Source organism: Pholcus phalangioides, unplaced genomic scaffold (assembly GCF_987345545.1).
Source record: "Pholcus phalangioides strain wild (caught in Gottingen) unplaced genomic scaffold, Ppha-v1.0 ptg000008l_1, whole genome shotgun sequence".
NCBI classification, from domain to species: Eukaryota; Metazoa; Arthropoda; class Arachnida; order Araneae; family Pholcidae; genus Pholcus; species Pholcus phalangioides.
In genome coordinates, this window is record NW_028301601.1 from 26,281,541 (window position 1) to 26,304,429 (window position 22,889).

The window sequence follows — 22,889 nt, forward strand, 5'->3', positions numbered from 1 at the left end:
TGTATTTGGATCAAAGCCCTACCTTTAATATTTCTAATATCAATGGAAAAATTGGGAGAAATTTGGGAACAATAAAATTTGGAAATTTTGGCTATAATACCCAAATAAACATTTGGGTTTTATAGCCCACTTCCTCCACCAATACTTTTGAACCCTCCCACTTTTTCCAATGAGGGCCGCAACTAGATGTGTGGCCAGCTGGGGGAAAGCGCGCATTTTGGCTCTCCTCTCTAATATTGAAGAAGAGGTTAATAGGTGAAATTTGTGATCTCCCTGATCTGGCACCCGGGACACCAGATCTGCCTACCCTTCCCCCACCCCAGTTGCGGCCCTGTTTCCAGTACACAATGAAAATGAAAATAATGATAAAAAAAAAGACTTTTTTGTCAACATTGTTTTCCTTTCAACATCCCGATTTTGATCTCCATCACACTGCCTGTACAATTTTTGTTGCATGCTGTAAAACCAAGACTGCAAAAATACTTCGGTTCACAACTCGGGAAGTTCGTAAATCGGGGAGTAATTATATATATTTTTTTAAAGGGGCCGCAATGTTTTTCTTTTTTTTGCACCGGGCCGCGAAATTCCTAAGCTCGGCCCTGCCTCCACGCACCCCCGTAACCCCGCCCATAACCCTACTTCTGGATCCAGTGCTGGTCTTAGATTAGTTACTTCTGAAAAACAAAGTTTCATTCCATGTTTTTTCTTTTTTTTTCCATTGATAGATTCAACATTGTGTAAAATATATATACGTATGGGGGGGGGGGGGCACCAAAATCATTTAAGTGCTTAGGGCCTTCAAACATCTTAATCCGGCCCTTCATCAAAATATCATTGGCTTACATTTGAAAATTGTCTGGAACCTGCCCTGGACCTTAGACTATGGTTTATAACCTCGACAATATATATAGCAGAATCTGATTAACCGAAAACTGTATCAAAACCGGCCGTTTCTGTTGAAAGATAATATTATTGCTCATTGTTCGTAAAGTGGCCTCATCTGTTATAAACATATGCAACTGATATTGTCGAAGATCTGTGCTCTTGCGCAGCTGTTTCTAAGTTTCAAAATCTGACACTACACTTAGAAAATTAGAAATAATTAATAATAATAACAACAATGAATAACAAGTATTAAATAGTAACGGTAATTAATAATGATAATAAAAATAATTCGGAAGTATTCACAAAATTCCTTTCGATTATCTTTTAAATAATCTAATGAATAGGGCATTAAGCCGGGTTTTCCTAGGAATAGGTTTATTGCGCAGCGTGAACCGAATTAGACTATTTCGCGCCGACAGAAACGTGTTACATAATCTCGCTACGCGTTTGTGTTTTCCTAGCGAGACGCATCAGATCAGGGCGGCTATATAAAGTATATGGCTTTGTCTAAGACGACTTCATATACGACGTGTATTAAGGAGTTCTATCTTTGGCATCAGCTACTCTGTCGTCTGCATGCTCCGGTTTGACAGGAAGGGGAAAAAAAACACACAAGAGTGAAGAGGACATCGGCAAAACCGCGGCGCACGACGCATTTGTTTCCTCCAGAAGCAGTCGGTCAATCACGCCCGGCGTAAAGCGTTGTCGTGAGCCGTATTGCGCTCTGTAGGAAAACAATCATGCTACTTTTCTTATTGGTGAGTGGACGGCGTGTCGCGCTGGGCGAATCACGTTGCGCGCGGCACAGGAAACCTGCTCCTCGGAAAACCCGGCTTTAGATGGCGCTTATCAAAGTCCTTATCTTATAGTGACGTTCCTAGTTAATTAAATGAAATACTTTAATTAACTGTGGGTTCCCCACTAGACAGTACTCCCAATTTCTGACTGACATACATGCACTCTACACTCACACACACAGTGCTCCCTTGCCTTTCCTTCACACTGGTCCTAAAAGGACCTGCTTTGAAGGCGGCTGATGTCTGCAAACAGATAGGCCCCGCCAGAAATTTTTCATTTTTTCATTTTTTCTTATAGTGACCCTTATTCAGTCTTGAGGAAATATGGTCACCAGAGTCTTTCTTTGCGAGTGTGCGTCTGTGAGCTCCTCCCAAGCCTTCAGAACCGAGCCTTTCCCCCTTCCTCAGTCATGGTCTGTGTCCATCAGCTGTTGAATTATCAGCTTTTATGAATGCGTATTTGAGTAGTAGCGATGCGTTTCATTTGATATACACACAATTTAATAAATGGCTTGGCAGCAGCGTCGTCGTCGCTCGTAATGTACGTGGTGGAAGCAGCAGCGACGGAGTCAATGAAGATCAGCGTGTTGAGCTTGGCTGGTGCGAGATGGACGGTGGACGTGATGCCCGAAGTCACCATAGACAAGTTGAAGATGATGGCCCTCAGTCACTTCTACAATCCCATGGATAGCATCAAAGTGGCCGATCGCTATAAGCTCATCCTCGTCTCCGATGGGAGGCCCCTCTCCGACGAGGGCACCGTCCGCGATGAAAACATCCAGAACAACGGTGAGTGAGTCGCCCACCACCACCATCATCATCCATGATCAGAGAGGGCGCATGATCGCCTTTCTCCCACTCTAGTCTAATCTTCTTGACTACTCTTTCCTCGAATTCGCCACCCTGTGCGGGTAATATCCCGCTTGCCTCACCCCCCCTCCACTCCTGCAAGTATAGGCCTACCTGTGTCACTTTGGTCACACGCATGCTTGCACACCCTCTATGTCACTGTTGTAGTCATAAGTTAGAGCCGCAACTACTCTTGGTGACCAGTGGGATGCAAATTTCACTCTTGAACCTCTCCTTCAACATTACAAGGGGACGAGTACCAAAATATGTGCTTACCCTGGCTGACCAAGCATCCAGTTTCGGCCCTGGCTCTATGTCACTCAATGGCATGGTCCCTTGCTTTATAGACCACTTTTTTTTTTATTATTATTTACACATGCTCTACGTCAGAGGTTTTCACTCATACGGAACGGGTGAAGGGCTTCCTGGGAGGGGCAGAGCCTGGGCATGTCTGGTCTGACAGGTCAGAGTCTCCTCAACCTTTTTCTAGTCGCGAGCACTGCCTGTACCCATCATAAACAGAAGAGCACTCTTACGACAAGTTTGAGGTACGAATGCATGAAATCAAGATGATTTCAGTGCTTGAATATAATTTGTACAATGTGTTCAATTCGAACGTTGATCAAGTGCTCTAGAGCACAAAATCTCAGGCATAAGTTTACCCTAACATGTTTATCATATTTCTTTTTAAACGTGTCAGTTGTGTTAGAACTACTTCCGAGTGTAAGCAATTCCATTTATTAACAACCCTATTAGAGAAAAATTCCCCCTGTGACACCATAACCTTGCATTGGCCCTTACCAATCAATACTGGTGTCCCGTTGTAAAAGCAGTCGATTGACTGTGTAAATTGAATTTTTAATGTCTATAATGATAATTGTCTATATATCATGATATTACACTCAAGCAGGGTTGGGTAAATCCAAGGTGCCAGTTGCCATGGCAAATAGAAAATTAGTATTTGCGCTTAAAATTTTATATTCATGTGATCACTAAATCCGAGTCTAGGGATGACTTTTTTTTAAAATTTTATTTTCTGATTTCATAACTAATTGCCTTTTCAACACGAGATGTCATCAAGTCAGGGTTGGCACTGTATTTACCGTTGATGGCTTTTAATGTCTTTATAAAAACATGTTTTTTTCTGCCCAAAAAAGAAAAAATTACCACCTCCAAGGGGAAAAAAATTAGTTTCTGCCATTATTTATTAAAGATTTATTTATTTTTCCCCCTTTAAAAATACATAATTCTGATAAAATATCATGTGAATACGGAACACTAAGATTATTGTATTTTTAGTAGCATGTATATTAAAGAATAATATTCTCATTTGATCTTATTGTTATAAATTTTCCTACCATAAAGCAGAGATTGACAAATCCTAGTCGCTTAGGATTTGTCAAGGGTTAAATCAGAAGCAGTCATAATTTTTCTTAGTTGTGAGCACTACCTGTACCCATCATCAAAAGAAGAGTGATCATATGGCGAGTTTTATATACCAAAATACATGATATCATAATTTCAATCCTTCAATGTAATTTGTACAACGTGTTTGTACTTGAACGATGATCAAGTGTTCAGGAGCATGAAATAAGACGAGCACTCTCTCTCTAGGTGCTCACGAGCAACGGGTTGAAGACGCCTGGGTTTAAATGATGTTTTTCGGACCTTTCATCAAGTCAAAGAATTGTTTCAGGGCCGTAACTAGGTTTCCCCCCCCCCCCACAAAAAAAAATTTGAGAATTTTCTAACAGTGTTTTTTGTTCCCACCTAAAATTGGCCTTTAAGTGATTTACAGTTTTTCCTGACCCGCGTAATAACTGCCACATTGGAAATCATTAAATTTTACAGAAATCGCCACCCATTTTCAAGAAAAATATTTTTCCCTGATTGTCAGCAGATAAATGCTTTTCACGCACCCAACCAGAGTTTAAACTAGGTAAAAAATATTCCTTTAGCAAAAAAGTGAAAATGGGGGGAAAAGCTTTAGCAAAATGCTACAATGCTAATGATTTATGGTTAGATGTCTTCTTGTTTCGTACCTCCTGTATAGATTTTTGCAAAAGTGGCTACTACTTCTTTCGCATTCTAAGATTTTCTTTTGCATTTTCCGAAAAATGTGACCATAGCTTAAACTCTACACCTGACACAAAAATAATAATAAACAAGGAAAAGTGAAAAACTCATTTTTTCTGTTATTTACGCTGTAAGCTGAACTGTACACTACCTCGAAGGGAAGGGGAAATCATCATCTGTCTCTGCCCCTCTCCCCTCCTGTTCAAGAGGGTTTTAAGAACCCGAGATTGTGAAAATACCATGCTTGGCTCCTATGCAATTTGCTGGCATTTAAATTTTTTTTCTGATTTATCAAGCCCTGCACTCTGGTCCGGATGCACTTTTCACAGTGTTAATGAATTACATCTGCAACTATAACTCCTTTATAACAATATTTTTCTGTGCTCTCTTGTTTAATACATGCATTATATATATACATATTCACTATTACTTTATTATGTAAATACACGCACATATACTGACTATTTATAACCTAACTCGTTATTTTTCCCCTTTCCAGATGAATTACTTTTATTGAAGAGGAGGCCATCGCCTAAATCTGTAGCAGAGAGCTCAAGAGACGTATGATTTTATTTTATTATGCAAGATGCTCACCTTTTAGTTGCTTTTGTATAGCTTGTGCATTCATGGGTTTGAATCTCTTCTTTCCTCAATTCTTTTTAGCAGGAGGTGAGGGTAATCTTGTGTGTATATTCTGACCCACCTTGGAGGTATGCGTGTTACTAGTAAACCTGACGCTACAGTTCTGCTTAGAACGATAACTGGCAAGGTGAGATAAATCACAGAGTCAAGTATCGTAGAGGTCAGGTTTTAGAGAAGTGTCATTCTCTTGATGTCTGCCATGTGTTTTCTTGCTAAGGATACTAATCTAGAGCTTTGACACAATAGTCCAGCAATGAAGGACTAAGCCTCACTCCATGCATAAAACTTACCTATGTCATGGCGGTCAGGAGGTGAGGGCAAATGGGGGGGGGGAAATAAGGTATTAATGAGACATTTTTCATGCTCCCAATCCACATACATTGAAGGACCAAGCACACCCCCACTTCACATCTCAGAGAGAGATCAAAGTATTCCCAAAGGATGGGTGTATTTGGAAATTTATAAATTTTTGTGAAAATATCGAACATTATTTTATATGTACTCGAGAAATCTGGAACGAAAAATTGTAATCATACGTTGTCCACAGTTAATCAGTTGGTAATCGTACAGTTGTCCTTGTGTAGATCATCTTTACTTGCTTATGTTAGAATTTGAAATAGAATTTATCCCATCTGAAATATATCAATCTCATTGATTTTCAGTCTTAGTAATAATGGTGGAATAAGATATAACCTGTCATCCATATGGCTGCCACCTCAGTTTCATTCATGTCTGCCAGTAGTCAATAAAACAGCTGACATTTGTCTTCTTGGGTGTAGAATATATTAGATACCAAGTGAAGGTTATTGGAAAGAAAAGTCACATTCCTCTGTGGGTAATCGAACCACCAACCTCACACTTTCCGGTTACGTGTTCTACCATTAAACTACAGAGGACAGACATTTTCTTTCTCAAGAGCACTGTTCCTCTGGGCTGAATGGGACTGAGCACTAGACAGCCTCCTAACTCAGCTACAGTTCAAAATGAAATTTGTCTCCGGAAAGTGTGAGATTGGTGGTTCGATTCCCCACAGAGGAATGTGACTTTTCTTTCCAATTATCTTCACTTGATATCCAATCATCTGCATTTTGTACAATTAACAAATAGGTTTATCGTTTTGTTTTATGTCGCCATCTGAAGGCTAATTTCGTTATGAGCTGTTGCTGAGTTATGAGGCTGTCTAGTACGCAGTCCCATTCAGCCTGAAGAAACATATATTCTTAGGAAAGAAATATCTGTCCTTTATAGTTTAATGGTAGAACACGCATCTTTAAAGTATGAGGTTGATGGTTCGATTCCTCGCAGAGGAATGTGACTTTTCATTTCAATTATCTTTGCTTGGTATCCAGTCATCTGTATTTTGTACAATCAGCAAAAAGGTTCATCATTTCGTAGATTATATTCTTTATCAGGTGTTGGTGAAACAGCCGATGCTTGCCTTCTTGGTTATAAACTACACTTTTTATTTGGTATTTGTGCTACCTCTCTTGTTGGCACATAAGATGGGTTCTTTGAGTATGAATGTCATCCACTTTCCCTAGAGCTTGTGTCTTATTGTGGAGTAGATGTTGGTTACGGTCTTAGAATTGAATCAACTTCTGCAAACTTCAAAAGTTCAGAGGGCTGTCTAGAATTCTGAGCCAGTATTCTGGACTCTGACAGTTGGGCCAAGTAAAAGTCTTCCTTCTGGGGCATTGGGTGGTGTAATACCAGAGAGTGCCATTTGAATTGCAGATGCAAATGCTGTTACTAGAGCGTTTAACCTTAGTGTTAACTCAGAAATTTAGTTAGTATTATAGATAACACACAGTTTTTATTTTAGTTAGTATTCCAGGATTAAAATACAGAAGATGCGCAAGAAAAGGGCTATGCTCAGTGATAGGGAATTGTTTCCTCTCTATGCCATCGTTCAAATGCCAATGAACTTGTATCTTGTAGACATTGTTTGATGCACATGTATTCCAGTTGGCCTGCCATACCTGCAACAGATCCTTTCCAAGCACTGATTACCATTGTCATATATTTTTCGCTGGATATTCAATAATTATTTCTTTTCAGAAAGATGAGAAAATCCATGGTCCCTCAGATACAGAGATCCAAAAGATAACAGCTAATATCACTCCCAAGAACATGGATTATGTCCCGGAAGACATGCCTGTTGTAGTCGATGTAAGATATTTTTTTTTCTGTTTTGTTATTTCAGATGAATATTTGAAAACATCAGTGATATCTACTATCATAATGAAAATATAATTTGAAGATTTTCTCACAGGAACTGGCACCAGATCTGTGGAATAAGATTTTGTTATAGATGTGTTCACACCTGCACTAATGGTTGGGGTGGCTCGAGAAAAAAATCTCTACCCATGCTGGATCTATTTTTGGCACCCTGGCTATTTTTGTTGGTTGTGAAAGTTTTTTTTTGCTCTCAAGTTGGATTTGGTGCGGTCTGGTCACATGGCCTATAAGCTGCTCCTGCTGGTGGTTGTCAGAGGAAAGCAATCAATATTGAACATATATCACTTGCTTGAACAGAATAATATAGAAGACAGAATAACCATAGTTTATTTACACAAGAATTATTCTTTTCTTTATTTTTTTTGTTACCTTTTTTTTACTGTTTATTTTTCAATCAATTGCTTGCAACATTGTCTTTTTGTCACATTACTTTCCATGCGTGTGCACTTGAAGCAGATTTGTGATGTCATACTCATATTGGGTGTGTGGCATCTCAAACCCAGTGGTTCTCAATGACGGCCATCTGGCGCCCCTTCTCTTTCAGTCTTGAAGGGAGCCACTGGTGAAAATCAAATAAATTAATCACCCCCTCCCCCCACACCAACAAAATTGGTCTAGTGTAGGTCTTTCTTTGACTTGTCTGAGAGTTAGGGACCCTTTTTCATGTTAAAGACATGTTGACATAATTTTCGATAATTTTTTGCTGTTCTCAGACTTTAACTGTTCAAATTCTGAACTATGGACAAAATCACTTATCGTTTTGAAATTGTGAATTTGAGGTCCTTTTGCATGCCATAAATAGATCAACTTTGAAATTTGAAGAAAATTTTTTTTTCTTTTTTCCACTGTTTCATGAATGGCACCACCTATATTCTCACGATTTTTTATTTCAGTTTTTACAGTTATCATGCGAAATTTTCTATTTTCTACTACAAATTCAAATTCGCAACATATACCAGTTTTTTTAACATAAAAATGTGTGCAGAAAATCCATTTTATTTTTCTAATGTTCGTGATAAAAGAAGGAAAACATGTTTGATGCTCGTATGTCACATTGGTAGTATTTAGTGTTTTCAGCAAACCCCACCTCGTCCTTGTGTCACAGACACAATATAATGGCTATCAGATGAGCTGGTATCTTTTTTTCAGTTGACAACGTTTACCTGGACGAACAATTAACCCCTCCTTCGTTCGTACAAGGTTCATAGTCTCAACTCTTCTGCAAAAAGTATTCACCCATATAAATGTAAATAATTCACCCCACGAAGCACATTCCTATGTAAATTTTTTTTTTTTAATTGTAGAATTCAAGCATGTATATACGTATACACTTGAAGCAGTTATATACCCAAGGAGCCAGGAAAGGCTCGTACTGGATATTTAATACATAGACAAATCAACTAACTTAAAGTATAAATGATACACAATAAAATAATTATAGGAAAGAAAGAAAAAGGGGGGTTAACAAAATATATCATTTAACAGCGACAACCATGGTGGTGGTGCTTTGAGTAATTAACATGGAGGAAAGATTTTCTTGGTGAAAAAAAAAAAAAGTGCTGAGGACTGCTGAGCTCTAGCGGGAGAGAATATATATATATATATATATATGTACACATAAATAAATTCAGAGGAAAAAAAACAACTATATATATATATATATATATATATATATGTATATATATATATAATTAAAAAAAAAAAGTTCAAAAGTGTTTCTATGTTAGTCTCAGATAAGAGATAGGATTTAATTAATTTTTTGTAGGTAGGCAGAGAGACACTTGTATCGAAATTTAAAGCAAGAACTTTGGAATAATATAAGTAAAGTGTTTTCTAGCTATTGTTTGTGAATTAGTGGTAGAGTGTAAGTACTATTTATTCTTGAGGACAAGCGAGTGGTATTAAAGTTGAAAGAAAACTGATTTTTGTGAATGAGCAATAGTGATTTGTAAAAATAAAGATGCAGAAGAGGTAATATTTGTAGTCGGTTATAAAGGGTAAATGTAGACGAGTGATAATCATTAGTAATGAACCTTAAAATTCTATTTTGAATAGAAATGATTGGTTGAAGATTAGTAAGGTAGTCGCTTCCCCAAGCTAGAAGACTGTACATTAGATGGGAATGGAAAAAAGCATAGTAAAGTGTTAATAAAAAGGTGTTAGTTGAACATTGTTTTAGGTAATAAAATTTTTAAAGTATAAATCTAAGTTTATTTAATAAATATTTGACATGCGATTTCCATTTCATATCTTGGTGAATATGCAAACCTAAATATTTTATTGTACTGACTTGCTCTAGATCTTGACAAGTGCGAGAAAAATCATTGTTGCAGTTGATGTCATGGAAAATAATGTTTACGCCAGATTGGTTAGTGGGATTTAAAGAAAAATTTATAAACTTGGTTTTAGTAACGTTAATTTGGAGGTCGTTAGCGCGGAACCAATTTATTACTTTTAGGAGATTATTATTATTAACAATATTTTGGAGAGATTGGTAATCAGAAGCAGAAAACAGAAGAACTGTGTCATCCGCGAACGCAGTTATTTCACCTTCAATATCAAGTTTACAAATGTCATTGATGAAAATAGAAAAAAGAAATGGGGCCGAGTACTGTGCCCTGAGGAATACCTTTTATTATGTTCATGGGATCACTAATGCTTGTAATACATTTAACAGATTTTGGTCTATTGTGCAAATAAGATTTAAAAAGATTAAGTGCATCACCTCTAATACCAAGTTTTCCATGTAGGATTTCATGATTTACGCTATCAAATGCTTTTCTCATATCTAGAAAAACTGCAAGAGTCTTTCTTGATGCATCAAGGTGATGTACAACAGAGGAAGTTAATTTGAGGATGGCAGATTCAGTGTTTTTATTTGGGAGGAAACCATACTGATTTTCAGAATATAAATTATGATTAGATAAAAATGGATGGACTCTAGTTTTTAATATAGTTTCAAAGATCTTGGAGATAAAAGACAGAATAGAGATTGGTCTAAAATTATTAAAATCATTTTTATCACCTGATTTAAATATTGGGAAAACAGTTGCAGATTTAAGTGAATCTGGAAAAACACCATTTACAATGCGGCTTGTTAATCAAGTCGGCCAGTAGCACAATAGTGTCACCCGGTAGACATTTTAGAATTTGAGAATTAATAAGGTCAGTACTCGAAACTTTGTTAGATAAATTATTTATGATCTTTACTATTTCATCAGGTGTAGTTGGGTAAAGAAAGATGGAATCACTGTTATTAGAAATATAGTTTTCGAAATCATCAGATATTGGGCGAGATAGAGGAGAAATGTTTATAAAATGTGCATTGAATTCATTTGCTATTCGAATCATATTAGTACCTGAAGGCAACGTGACAGGATTTTCATTTATTCCTAAATATTTTATTAACAAATTTCCAACGTTTGGAAGGTGAATTGCAATTTAAAAACAGATTGTGAAAATAAGTGCATTTGGCTAGTTTTATTTTTGATTTGACAAATGATGTAGTACTAAGGTAAGCTGTTTCTATCAGAATATCAAATGGATATTTTTTAGATTTTAAGTAAAGTTTTTCTTTGGTCTTAATATAGAACTTGAGTTCTGGTGAAATCCAAGGTTTAAAAGCAGCTTTCTGTTGTGTAGGCTTAGTTGTGATATATTTTGTAAAGTTGTTGATTATATTATCGAGATAAAAAATAAATTCTGTGTTATATTAACCAGAATTTGCTGTTATGCACATGTGGAATGATGATGACACCCTGGGGTTCGAACGGGAAAATCGAAGCTGCGCACTGCACATTAGATATTTCTAGAAATCCTGCTCTCTTGAAAGGCCAATTTTCCATAAATAAAACATGCATATTTGAATGCACGTAGCTTGTTCACATGTAACAGTACAAAAAAATAATTGATTTACTTTGATTGATATATCAAGTGGTAGAAAAACACAAAATAATTTTCAATTTACTTCAAAATTGACATTTTTATCAAATTTTAATCGAAATGAGGAGAAAATGCTCAAAAAATGTCAAATTTCAAACTCTGTCAAAAAGTTTATATTAACCTGAAGTTTCCAAATTTATTTAAAAAAATACTTTGAACTAATGATAAAAAAACCCGAAATGTTTGAATCAATTTTGTCTGATATTTTTGTAAATAAAAATTATGTTCCATTTATGGAACATTGGCCTTTAAACGGTTAATTCACTTATCATACTTGTACATAGCATGACATTCTGGCACTTGTCAAAGCCTTACTATAAATTAACTCAAAAATAAACTTGGTGCGTAGACATGGTTATTAAGTAAATAAAACATGTTTTTAGCTTGCTCATTATATGGTTTTTCCTAGTGCTTGTCACTTTCATTTATTGGTTCATAATTACTTCATATGAATATTTTCAGTTTCACTCAGAGCTTAGAAAGATTCTCGTGTCATTGGTGCAAACATCAGAAAAGATTTTGCGTAAACATCCTGATATAATTGACTTGTTCAAGGAGGCAGAAGAAAGTAAGAATCATGATTATAGATTTAATTGCATCATGTAAAATGCAAATTTATACACTTGAATCAAAATGTTATTTCTTCCACTGAAAAAAAACAACGAATTCTGGAAAAAATATATATTTTGTTTCATAAAATATTTACATTTCTTTAAATAAGCTCATTGAATTTTCACGTATACTGCATATATTGCTTATTGTGATCATATCATGACTTTGATAGCAATAACTCATTGATGGAAAATATTTGAAAAAATATATATATAAACACAAAGTTGATACTCAATTTTCATTCAAGTGTGTATTATCATGGCATGATCAGTAGTGGCTACACCATCTATGATTCTGTCAATATTAAATTTTCCAATCTCAGTTGTTACTTTGTTTCCCCAAAGCAGAATGTTTTGCATTGTTCTGCGTTGAGCTCGACTGGAAATGTTCTGCAGTTCAAAATTCCCATAATAGTGTTTTCTACATTTTGTATAAAATTCTCCCAAATTGTTTTGCTGTAGCACTGATTGCAGGCTCCCTGTTAAAAAGTGTTGCCACAAAGAGTAACAGGCCTGCAGCAATACCATTATTCGATCATTACACTTCACTCATAGTTAGAAAAACTGATGGCAGCACTACACGGGACAAGCATTACACAGAAACAAACTTCTCGTCAGGTTCACAACGCAGACACACACATTCCAACATGCACCAATTCCTAATAAGTTCCAGATAGGAATGTGGACAAGGTGCAAGTGGGGTTTAGTAGTAGCACTGATTGTTCTGTGAAGAATGAAAGATTTAGGCATATTCTGCTTTGGGGCCCTCATAAGTGACATCATAAAATGTTTCAATACAAAATTACTTGAGCAGTTTCACTTATTAATGTGCATTAATTGTTTCATTTTGGACTTGTTTTCTCTGTGGCTGTACAGAATTTTTCAGGTTACCCTGAGTTCCATTATTTATGAGTAAAGGTGAAGTGACTGCCATGCACATTCCTGTAAAGCTGTGTTTCCCAAAGTGGGCAATATTTTTCTCCTAAGCTGCGATTTAGCATACTGGGGAGGGGGATACCATGGGTACAATACTTTCACTACAATCTCTTATTTGTATGGATATATTATTTCTGCTGACCAATCAAGTTATTGCTTTCTCTGGAGAAATTTTTTAAATGGGAAATCGGCTTGCAATTTTGAGTTATGGTTCCTCATGGTTTTTTTAAATCAGATTCCCATTCATAAATTTTTCATTTTACTCGAGTTCCAACATGTGGAATCTTAGGTTAGGATTATGCTATAAAAGTTTGGTAAAAGATCTTTTACAAAACTTTAAAAAACAACCAATAAGCATATTGGTTAGATTTGCTCGAATGTAACTAATAATTTTATTGATTGCATTTTTCAAACTTTATAAAAGAATTTTTATGAAACTTTTGTCTTATCCCGACCTTAGAGAAAAAGGGGTTAAAAATTGAGTTCTATATTAAAAAAAGAGCTTGTTGTGTACATTTCCAAAGAAATGTCTATTTGTTCTTGTGTAAACTCATTTCATATAATGAGTTCAACTATAGCCATTTTCATTAACCGAATGTATTATGTGTCCCACCAAGATCGCCCAAACTCTGCACAGCCAGATTCCTTGCTTGCAATACATAAAAATGCCTTAAGAACTACCTGTACGACCCATAGTTTTTGAGAAAAATGCAAAAGAAAAGTATGACATCATATCTCATTGCAAGAAAAAAAACTTTATTGGAAACATCAACATTATTATTTGCATATGTTTACATAGGAAGATGTTCATGTTTCCAATAAAGTTTTTTTTCCTTGCACCAGATATGATGTCATACTTTTTTTTTCAAATTTTTCTCAAGCTATGGGTCGTACGGGTACAGTTCTTTGGGCATATTTTTATGTATTCCAAGCGAGAAATCTGGCTGTGCATAGTTTGGGCAATTTTGACAGGACACCCTGTATACTGTATTATTTTGTTATTTCTCCGATATTTTTAGAAACATATTTGACCTTGTTAATTTATTATTAAAGTTATTAGACAAGTTATTCTTTTTTTTTGAACAGGTGAACAGGCAGAAAGTAATAGTGGAGTGGACGGAGAGGCACTGAAACAATTGACAGATATGGGTTTTCCTGAGAATCGAGCCATAAACGCACTCAAAATTAACAAGTGAGTAATTATTTTGGCATCAAAATGAAATGAAAAATATTTCCATGAAATATTTATATTAACTCACATTTGTTATATCACACATGTTGAGGGATAAATATAGGCTACAGCTAGATATAATCAATGATTTCCCTCCAAATTATGCTGTTAGTTGTATTTTTGTACAGCCATTCTAATGAAGGGTATGATAATGAAGAGTGACTGTATCATCCGTTCTTGACTTGAACATGGCATAAGAACTTGAAAAGTTTCAATAGTTTGATAAGCTCTGACCATTAAAAGCCTACCATTTCTCTTCAATCTTTGGTTTACCCGTTAATATTCCAGTTTGTACATAGTTGTCAATGCCTGAAGAAAAATACTACGGATGACCATACTGTCACTGCAAAATGTGATATGGGAAAAATAACTCAGGTTGCCATTATTATGCTTTCTTGCTCTGTGTGAAATTTGGTATCTATATATATTCTTCATAGTTGTCATTTGCAGTCAACTCTGAATTTTATGGCCCATTCTTATAAGCTCCTCCAGGGGTGCATAGAAAAATTGTAGTCCAAGAAATCAAATATTTTCATTAAATAAACATTGCACATTTGTGTGTGTATGTGTGCGCTAGTCAGGGTCCTCTCTTCAAAATGTTATTGCATTAACAAGCAGAGCGATCTTTACATCACCATGAGCCTTGGGCAAAGTGATGCTCTGAGAAGCCTTTTATCTTGCTCAACATACCCGATTCCCGATATCTACACTTGCTATCGAAAGACATAGTACCAAATCTCACAAGGTTCCCCATGAACTTGAGTCCTCGGATGTGCCCATGCATTAAAATTTCTCTGTTCATAAGGAAAATTTTGAAATCAACTTTTCGTGATCAATTTTTCATGCAAAAGATTGACTTCATCGAATAACATATTCATTTCATTAAACTTTTCTCCCATTTTCTGCAATTTATGAAACGTTAGCAAGAACCCTGGTAACAGTATTTCTTAATTTTTGTTGTTGTTTATTGGCATACCAATCTAAATATTCAAATTATATTTCCCTATGTACATAGAGTTGTATTTACTATGTACAATTTTAGTAATTTCATGTTTTTTATGGTTTTTTTTCTTTTTTTAAGTAATCCTGAATCTGCAGCCGAATGGCTACTTAATCATGGAGAAGAAGATATTGAAGAAAGCATTAATAATGCTACTAGTCCATGTACATATGTCAGTGCCAAGCCTCATGATAATGTTCCTTTCTCTGAACCTTGTTCCTCTAAGCAAGGTATTTATTTCCCCCCTATTTTAACATAGGTTTAGGTTTTGTTAAGAATGGTGTATTTTTTCAACTGTTTAGCTGACATTATATAAAATATTTCTAATTTTTTCCCCTCCTTGCATTCCATTACAGCAGACCCCATTTTTCTCGGTGAAACATCTCAGGAAAAAAGTAAAGACGAATCTCCTCTTGAGGATAGTTCACAAAATGAAAGCCCAGTAGTAAGAATTCTCAGGAGTTTCAGGTCGTATAAGAGAAAAGTCTTCAGGCCAAACAAAATAGTAATTTTGTTTTTACTTTGTTGCTTCAAACTTCATTGATAATGAAACTTTTACATGCCAGTGCACAATACAGATATGGCAAGCTTTGGCAACGAATGGGACAAAACTTATTGTGAACTTACGTTGAAATGTATGTGAACATATTTAAATTAGTTGAACCCAGTTGAATTGTGTAACCTCCAGAAACAATCGCAGATTGTTCCACATTTGGTGCAAAATGACCAATGGCTTGAGTGGATTATTTTGCTTTCAGTGATAAAAAAAAAAACAGTAGATATTTCATAATCCCATGGTGGTAAGACAGCGCCTTTTGTTTGCTCTGTGTCTCGCAGCTACCAAGGAATACATGTACATTTTAGACGACAGGGTTTAGCAAATCCCAGTCAGCTGGTCACTATGACGACTGGGAAAACTGTATTGGTGCCTATTATTTTCTATATGTCATTGCGAAATTAGAGTCCCAGCATAACTAGATATTTCATGACAATGTGATTTTTAACGTGGAAAGAGGGTATTAAGTTGTATGGGAAATCTAAAAACATAACTGTAACATTGACATGGAAAAAGCATGTGTCATAAAATATCAATTTTTTTTTTCACTGATAAGATAGTATGAACCACCCTGCTAGTGACAGGATAAAGCAAGTAAGTCACTAAAAGAAATAGCTTCGTTTTTACAGCTCTCCAAAGATAGTGTTAGGAATGAGTATAACTTTTGCATACAGACTTTGGCTTTTCTTGTAAAACTATCTTTTTGTGACTTACATACTTTTCTATGTCAATGCTACAATTTTTTTGACCGAAAACCATGCTTGGCTTTTAAACAATTTGGCTGGTGCTTGAATTTTTTTTGATTGGTCAACCCCTGATTTTGGGTAGCATAAGAGGATTAACATTATGGTTATTGATTTGATCTCCATACACCAAATTCTATTTCTATACCCCACAAGTTTTTTGAAATTGAGTAGTGATCAGTAGCAGGCTATAGTGCAAATATATATGTTATAATAAATCTGATAAAATAATAGTTGGTTATTATGCATAATCACCTAACATTTTGGTAAATTTGAAAAATTTGCCTAAATGAAACACTTATTATATTTATTTGCTAGCGAAAGTGATAAACTTATCAAACGTACCAAGGTGATTGTGTGTGTGGTAAGTATGCATAGTAACAAGTTATTATGTATATTATAACCAATTTATCACATTTACCTAACACATATATTGCACTAACCTAAAACCGAAAAAAAAAAAATTCTTTTCATAAAAGGAATCTATAATTTTTTCAATGAGTTTTCTGGATCCAATCTCAAAATTGAACAAGTTTTTTGCTTTACTTTTCAGGCTTTGAATTCTTTAAAAGAGATGGGGTTTTCTGAAGCAGATGTGTTGGATGCACTCAGAATAAATGGAAACAACCAGGATACCGCAGTAAGTAGGAGGGAGAAAATTATTTTTTTTCAGAATAAATTATTTATAAGCAACATATATCGTGTTAAGTATCATGGATTAAAGATTATGCAGACATATAAAAGTGGAATTCGATAGTGATCTTATAAAATATTCATTTTTACAAGCCTGTTTGCTCAAGAACTTTTACTTAAGATCTTACCAGGTTGCTCTTGGAGCTTCTTTTACTATCACCCACTATGTGCATTGAAAGATTGAATAGAGAGGGAAAAAAATTTATAATAGCTGCAGGCCCACTAAGTAGGCCTAATACTGCTGTATTTGGGAAAAATTTGAGAAGCTTTCCAATTTCACCAGTGACGCTGGGCATTTCATACATTATCAGGGCCATCTTAAGTCTAGGGCTCCAAAAATATTTCTTGATTTCGTATATTTCAAGGGTGGAGAAAGAGAGGGCATAGGCTTTTATACAAAAGCTGAAAAGTACCTGAACAAAAGAAATTATTTAATCACCTTTAGGAATGATTTCAGATTTAATGAAAGAAATGATTTCAGAATAAATAAGTCTTAAAGACGGTCCATCTGTGGACGTCACTGTGCCATCTTTGGGGATTTGAATACAGTCTTAGGGGTCATTCAAGTATTACGTCAGCATTGGGGGTTTCGGATTTGCTGACGTTTGGGGGGGGGGGGGTTTGAAGGTTGCTTATGTCATCAACCACCCCTTTCTGAAGATATGAAATATTCTAAGCTGCTGACGAAATTTTGCTGACGGGGGTGGGGGTGTCAGTGTTTTGCCGACTTTTGCTCACAAGGGGAGGGGGGTCAAAATGGCTGAAAATCTGCTTACATGATGCTTGAATGGCCCCTTATATAATTTTAAATACTGCAATATCACTTGTTGATCCATGGCTTCCATAGAAGGTTTTAGTTTGGCTCGCTATGTCTGTAAAGTTGAAGACTTCTGCCTTATACATTTTAAGAGAGCATGGTCATTCAGAAGTCACACATACTTGTGTTATACAGTAGATTCTCGACTATCCCTCTTACTACTATCCAGCCTAGTCACATAATAATTCCACTTGAATTAATATTATTGAGGGACAATTTACTTTTTGCCAAGTGTTATCAATTTGTGTAAGCATCGAATCAATGAACAGTGTAATAAATTTGAATAGTTTTTGTAAGAATTGAAACCACATTGATATTTTGTTTATTTTGAAAGTTTATGTATTCATACTGTACAGTTTGCATGATTTTACATTCCCTGCAATTAAGTTAGACATTATTAAATTTATCTTAAAATGTGTACACAATATTTTTCTTCTTGGACTTGTCTGCAATAAGTTTTTAAAACGCACAATACCATGGGTGTATGCCAGGAAAAGATGGGGGGGGGGGGTGATAGATGGTGTATTTTTGCAGTAAAAATGAAACATCCCAATTTTTTTTGAGAAAATATATTTTATGGAAGAAAGGGCTTTTAGCAAAACAATGTTTACAGTTTGTTGATTTTGGTCTTTTTTTCCCCTTCTGTTTTAGTGTGATTGGCTACTGAGTGATAAGAAGATGAGTTTTGATGATGTCAGTTGTGGTTTGGATCCTGATGGTCCCATATATAAGGCTATCATGGACAACTCAATAGTGCAATTGGGTTTGTGCAATCCTAAAACTTTCCTGGGTGAGTGCATCACTTTCAATCATGAATTTTATTTCAATTTATCAATATTCTATAATGAAGGTGATAATTACTCATGATTGAATCTATAAGATGCAAGGTGCATTCCATGAGAACTTGGAGTAAAATCATAAAAAATCAAGAAATACAGGTACAGCAAGAAATAATTTATTCATTTTCAAAGTGATTTCCCTCAGATTATCCTCTGGCAGTCGAGTGGTTAAGGAACTAGCCTCTGTTGCAGGTCTGGGTTTGAATCCTGGTTTGGACATGGATGTCTATCAACAATGAAAAACTCCCTGAATAGATCATACAGATCTCTTGGAAATACATAAGAATCACATTATTATTAAGATGATGTGCACTGGTTCCCATCATTCAATCTGCTTTTCTAAGCAATTAGAGAAGGAAACAGACATTTTCTGGATGTTTTGCCAAGGTGAACTCAGAAAAGTCACCTGACCTCTGCCGGGACTCGAACCCAGACCCTCTTGCAAACTTGACAAGCATGCTACAGTATTCATACAGACCTTGAAATTCCTTGTAAGTAAATTAATTTCGTAAACATTTTACAAGAAGTCAAACTTTGCTTTTCTCAACCAAATTGTTAAACAACAAATTTTTAAAGGCTAATAAAAGTTTGAAAATTCTGATTTTCTCTTCTCTTTGTTTGATAATTTAATGCTCATTTAAACAAAATGTTCAGCTGGAGTGCATCAAGAATGTATACTCTTGATACCGATTATGTTTTTCAACCTAGAGTAATCAAGGTGTACAATGCTAAATCTGTATTTTTTATAGTCATTAACAGCATGGAAAGTATAGGAAAATGTTTGTGAAAGTGAGCGAGATACATACATATGTACACACACACACGAATGATGAGCAAAATAGTTTCGTAACAGTTGATCATGAACTGTTTCCATAACTAAGGCTTTGAAGCATGATCAAGAAATTCTACACTGATGCTGAGATTCCAGAACAGCAGAATAATGTGGCAGCTAAGATAGGTTATATTATAATTAAAATTTTAGAAGCAGTTTTGTGACTGATAATTATTATATCTTATGTGAATGTTGATGATCAAGTTGCAATTTGTAGTCATCATATGGATCCAAAATAGATTAATTGGATAATTCAAACTTCTGTCCAGTGACTTTGGACTTCAAATTAACCAAGTTTGACTCCATTTATATTTCTATTTTACTCATCTAATCTATGCAAACAGCTATACTTAGGATCTAGGATTTTTAAAAAATCAAGATTTGTGGTAGCAAAAGCAAACAAAGCTCAAACTATCTGAACATAGTTCATCTAACAGAAGGAAATTCGGAAAACAGAGCACAAACAAGATCTAAACCAAACAATTCAGTTGATTCTTAGAGCCCAGGTATTTATAAATTATCCTTAATATGTGACTTGAATTTCCGGGAATGATATGAAAACCAGTATTTTCCAGCATGCTAGTCTTCCTTGAGGTATGCCGGCTAATGTGAAGGTGTACTGTGGTACTCTTTTACTTGAAAAATATAAGTGTGCTGAAGTTTCACTTTTTCTGGCAAAGCTGTTTGACAAACTTGTTTGTGTGGAATTTCACAGTCAGAGTCTGACTAATAAAATTCAGTAATGGATGGCCCACAACAGACATGGAGCCCATCAAGGTGGCCACAAGGAAAAAAACATCCCTCCCAAAATAATAAAATGACTAAATACCACCATGCAATGTAGAAACTCGCTATATTTTAAGGACAGTAGACTTGTCTAATCCGACAGACCAGACACGACCCAGGCTCTGTCCCTCCCAGGATATAAGCCTTCTACCCGTGTGGGTTGTACTTGTCTAATCTGGCACACATCAGACCAGGGTGGCATTACAGAAATCGCTAGATTACTGGAAGTAAATAGGAAAAGCCCATTCAAATAACATAGTATTCTGTACAAAGACATGCAGTGAATTGTTTCCTTTTTCTATGGGCTCAAAGAAAATCCCATCTAAAAAAAGCTGGATTACTTGATGGGCCAGACTAGAGCATGGCTAGATTATTGAGAGTCTACTGTATAATATTCTGTGCAATATCTGTCATAACCTTTCTTAAACGTAGAAGTAATCCTCAATAATCATCAAATTGACAATTGATTCAGTCGCAATCTTCAGAGATGCCATTACTCAGCTGTTGACTTAAAGAGTATACAGCAGGGTTTCTCAACCTGTGCTCTGGGGAACCCAAAGGGTTCTATGCGCACCTCCCAGAGGCTTCGCAGACCATAAACTAAATCGGTGTATGTGATCAATAAATTAAAACAGGGCTCCAGTATAGAAATTTTAAACTAAAAATTATCTGCAAGTCAAAAAATCTTTAGAACTGCTAGTATGGAGGATAACCTAAGCCTGCCAGATTGAGAATCATTGGTATAGAGCAGTGGTTCAAAACTTTTGTCACCCGCGGCGGCTCCCTTATGTGATTTGTGATTCATCTGCAGCTGCCCCAGAATAGTTTAGTAGACACTTGCCCGTATAACAGAACCACTTCAAAGCATGAATACACTTACAAATCAATTTCTCCAGCTTGTTGCAACACCTCTTAAGAGCTGCGACACACACTTTGAGAAACACTGGTGTATAGGATAAGCTGATTAACCTCACCAGATTTTCTTATTATGTTTCCTGATGCCAGTCCTGTAATATGCTGTGATTGGCTAGATTCTGAATATGGGGTTTGTGATTGTATGATGTTTTCATTTGCAGTGTGGTTACCATTATAATCCAACCTCTCACAGGAGGCTGCAGTGAGTTATGCCTCAAATGGTGCAATTTATGCTACGAATGAGCATGAATTTTCAAAACCGCCCTAATCTTCAAATTCTATTTTTCACCAGTTGAGAGATAATACATATATTTTGCTTTGTCTTTTTTTCATTGCAGCTCTCCTGCATATGCTTGAAAATCCAAACAACGCATGTCGGTGGTTAAGTGACCCAGATACGGCACCTATACTCAGTCAGATATTCCGTATATATCACGCAGAAAAACACTCGCTGCAGTTGGCAAGACCGTTTTTCACGCAATGAAAATGATGTGATTCGAATCAAGTTTATTGTAAAAGAGTGATATATATAATGCATGTGTGTGTGGAATTTTAGCAAAGAAGTTTTCTTCCTCCCTCCTTTTCTGTTATTGTGATAGGTACTCTTACACTCTAACTGAATTCATCCCCTAGTTTAAGTTAAATATTACCGATCTCAGATATTCCAGAAGTGCTTATGAATGTGGCGAGCGAGAAAGAGTCTAATAACAAACATTTATTTTTCCTCCCAGTTTTAAATTATAGTTTTGGTGTGACATCTTGTTTTTGTTAATTATTATTATTATATTATTTCGGTTTTACATTCGGAAAATGTTTACGAAGTTTGACCGGAAATTAATATCGTGTAATAAAGAGCTGGCAGATGGGATTGTGCTGTTTGTGAAAAGTACTTATATATTTGAAAATATTTATGTATGTTCACGCTGTATATCAAGTTGGAAAAAAAAAATAGCAAACTCTCTTGTGTCATCTGAAGTTTTGCTTAATTTAAAGTCTGGTCACAGAAGCCTTATCGAAACTAAGCTATGATGACGATAATGAGGATCTGTTTTCAATTTTGTGCTGGAATTAAAAAGTTGTCTTGTTTCCAGTCAGTATGGCGTGGTCTCTATTAATGTCAGTATTATTATTATTTCGATTTCATTTTAGACAGGTTTCCATCTCATGCAGTGTCAGACAGGTTTCACTGTAGTATATATATCTGTCTGCAGGGTAGTCATAAAATAACTTTGCCCATATACAGCCGAAAAAATCAATGAATGGGAAGGAAATTTGAGGTTATAGGTGTTTCAACGTATGTGCTCAATAATGAGAAATGAGAGAGAAAAACAAAACTCTCCCATAGCTGTCAAGTCTCCTGGGTTTTCCGAGAGTCCCCCCCCCCCAAATTATATCTCCCGAATTCAAATTATGATTATAAAAATTTTATACTTTTAGGGAAAAAACTTATTCCAAATGAATTTATATACTCTGAAAAGAATTAATTTTTTGATTTTTGCCC

The 22,889-nt window shown here is 35.6% G+C and overlaps 1 protein-coding gene across 2 annotated transcripts; it reads left to right on the forward strand.

Moving 5' to 3' along the window:
- Positions 1–2,063: 2,063 nt before the first annotated feature.
- On the forward strand, positions 2,064–22,482 carry Kpc2 (Kip1 ubiquitination-promoting complex subunit 2). 2 transcript variants are annotated; one of them, XM_089234452.1, is made up of 11 exons: positions 2,074–2,471; positions 5,107–5,168; positions 7,308–7,418; positions 9,787–9,855; positions 11,892–11,997; positions 14,063–14,168; positions 15,289–15,437; positions 15,564–15,712; positions 17,060–17,146; positions 18,668–18,806; positions 21,727–22,482. In XM_089234452.1, exons 1-11 carry the CDS (start codon positions 2,222–2,224, stop codon positions 21,870–21,872), a joined length of 1,374 nt encoding a protein of 457 aa, XP_089090578.1. In that variant the 5' UTR covers positions 2,074–2,221; the 3' UTR covers positions 21,873–22,482. The 2 variants fall into 2 exon arrangements, with proteins under 2 accessions (XP_089090579.1, XP_089090578.1); XM_089234453.1 differs by lacking the exon at positions 9,787–9,855 and having other exon boundaries at positions 2,064–2,471.
- The last annotated feature ends 407 nt before the right edge of the window (positions 22,483–22,889 follow it).

Bases quoted from the DNA above. Each gene is read 5' to 3' on its own strand.
- Kpc2 (XM_089234452.1), top strand. From the start codon at position 2,222: ATGTACGTGGTGGAAGCAGCAGCGACGGAGTCAATGAAGATCAGCGTG. The intron at 7,419-9,786 runs GTAAGATATTTT...GACTTGCTCTAG, and splicing joins ACATGCCTGTTGTAGTCGAT to ATCTTGACAAGTGCGAGAAA. The intron at 17,147-18,667 runs GTAAGTAGGAGG...CTTCTGTTTTAG, and splicing joins GAAACAACCAGGATACCGCA to TGTGATTGGCTACTGAGTGA.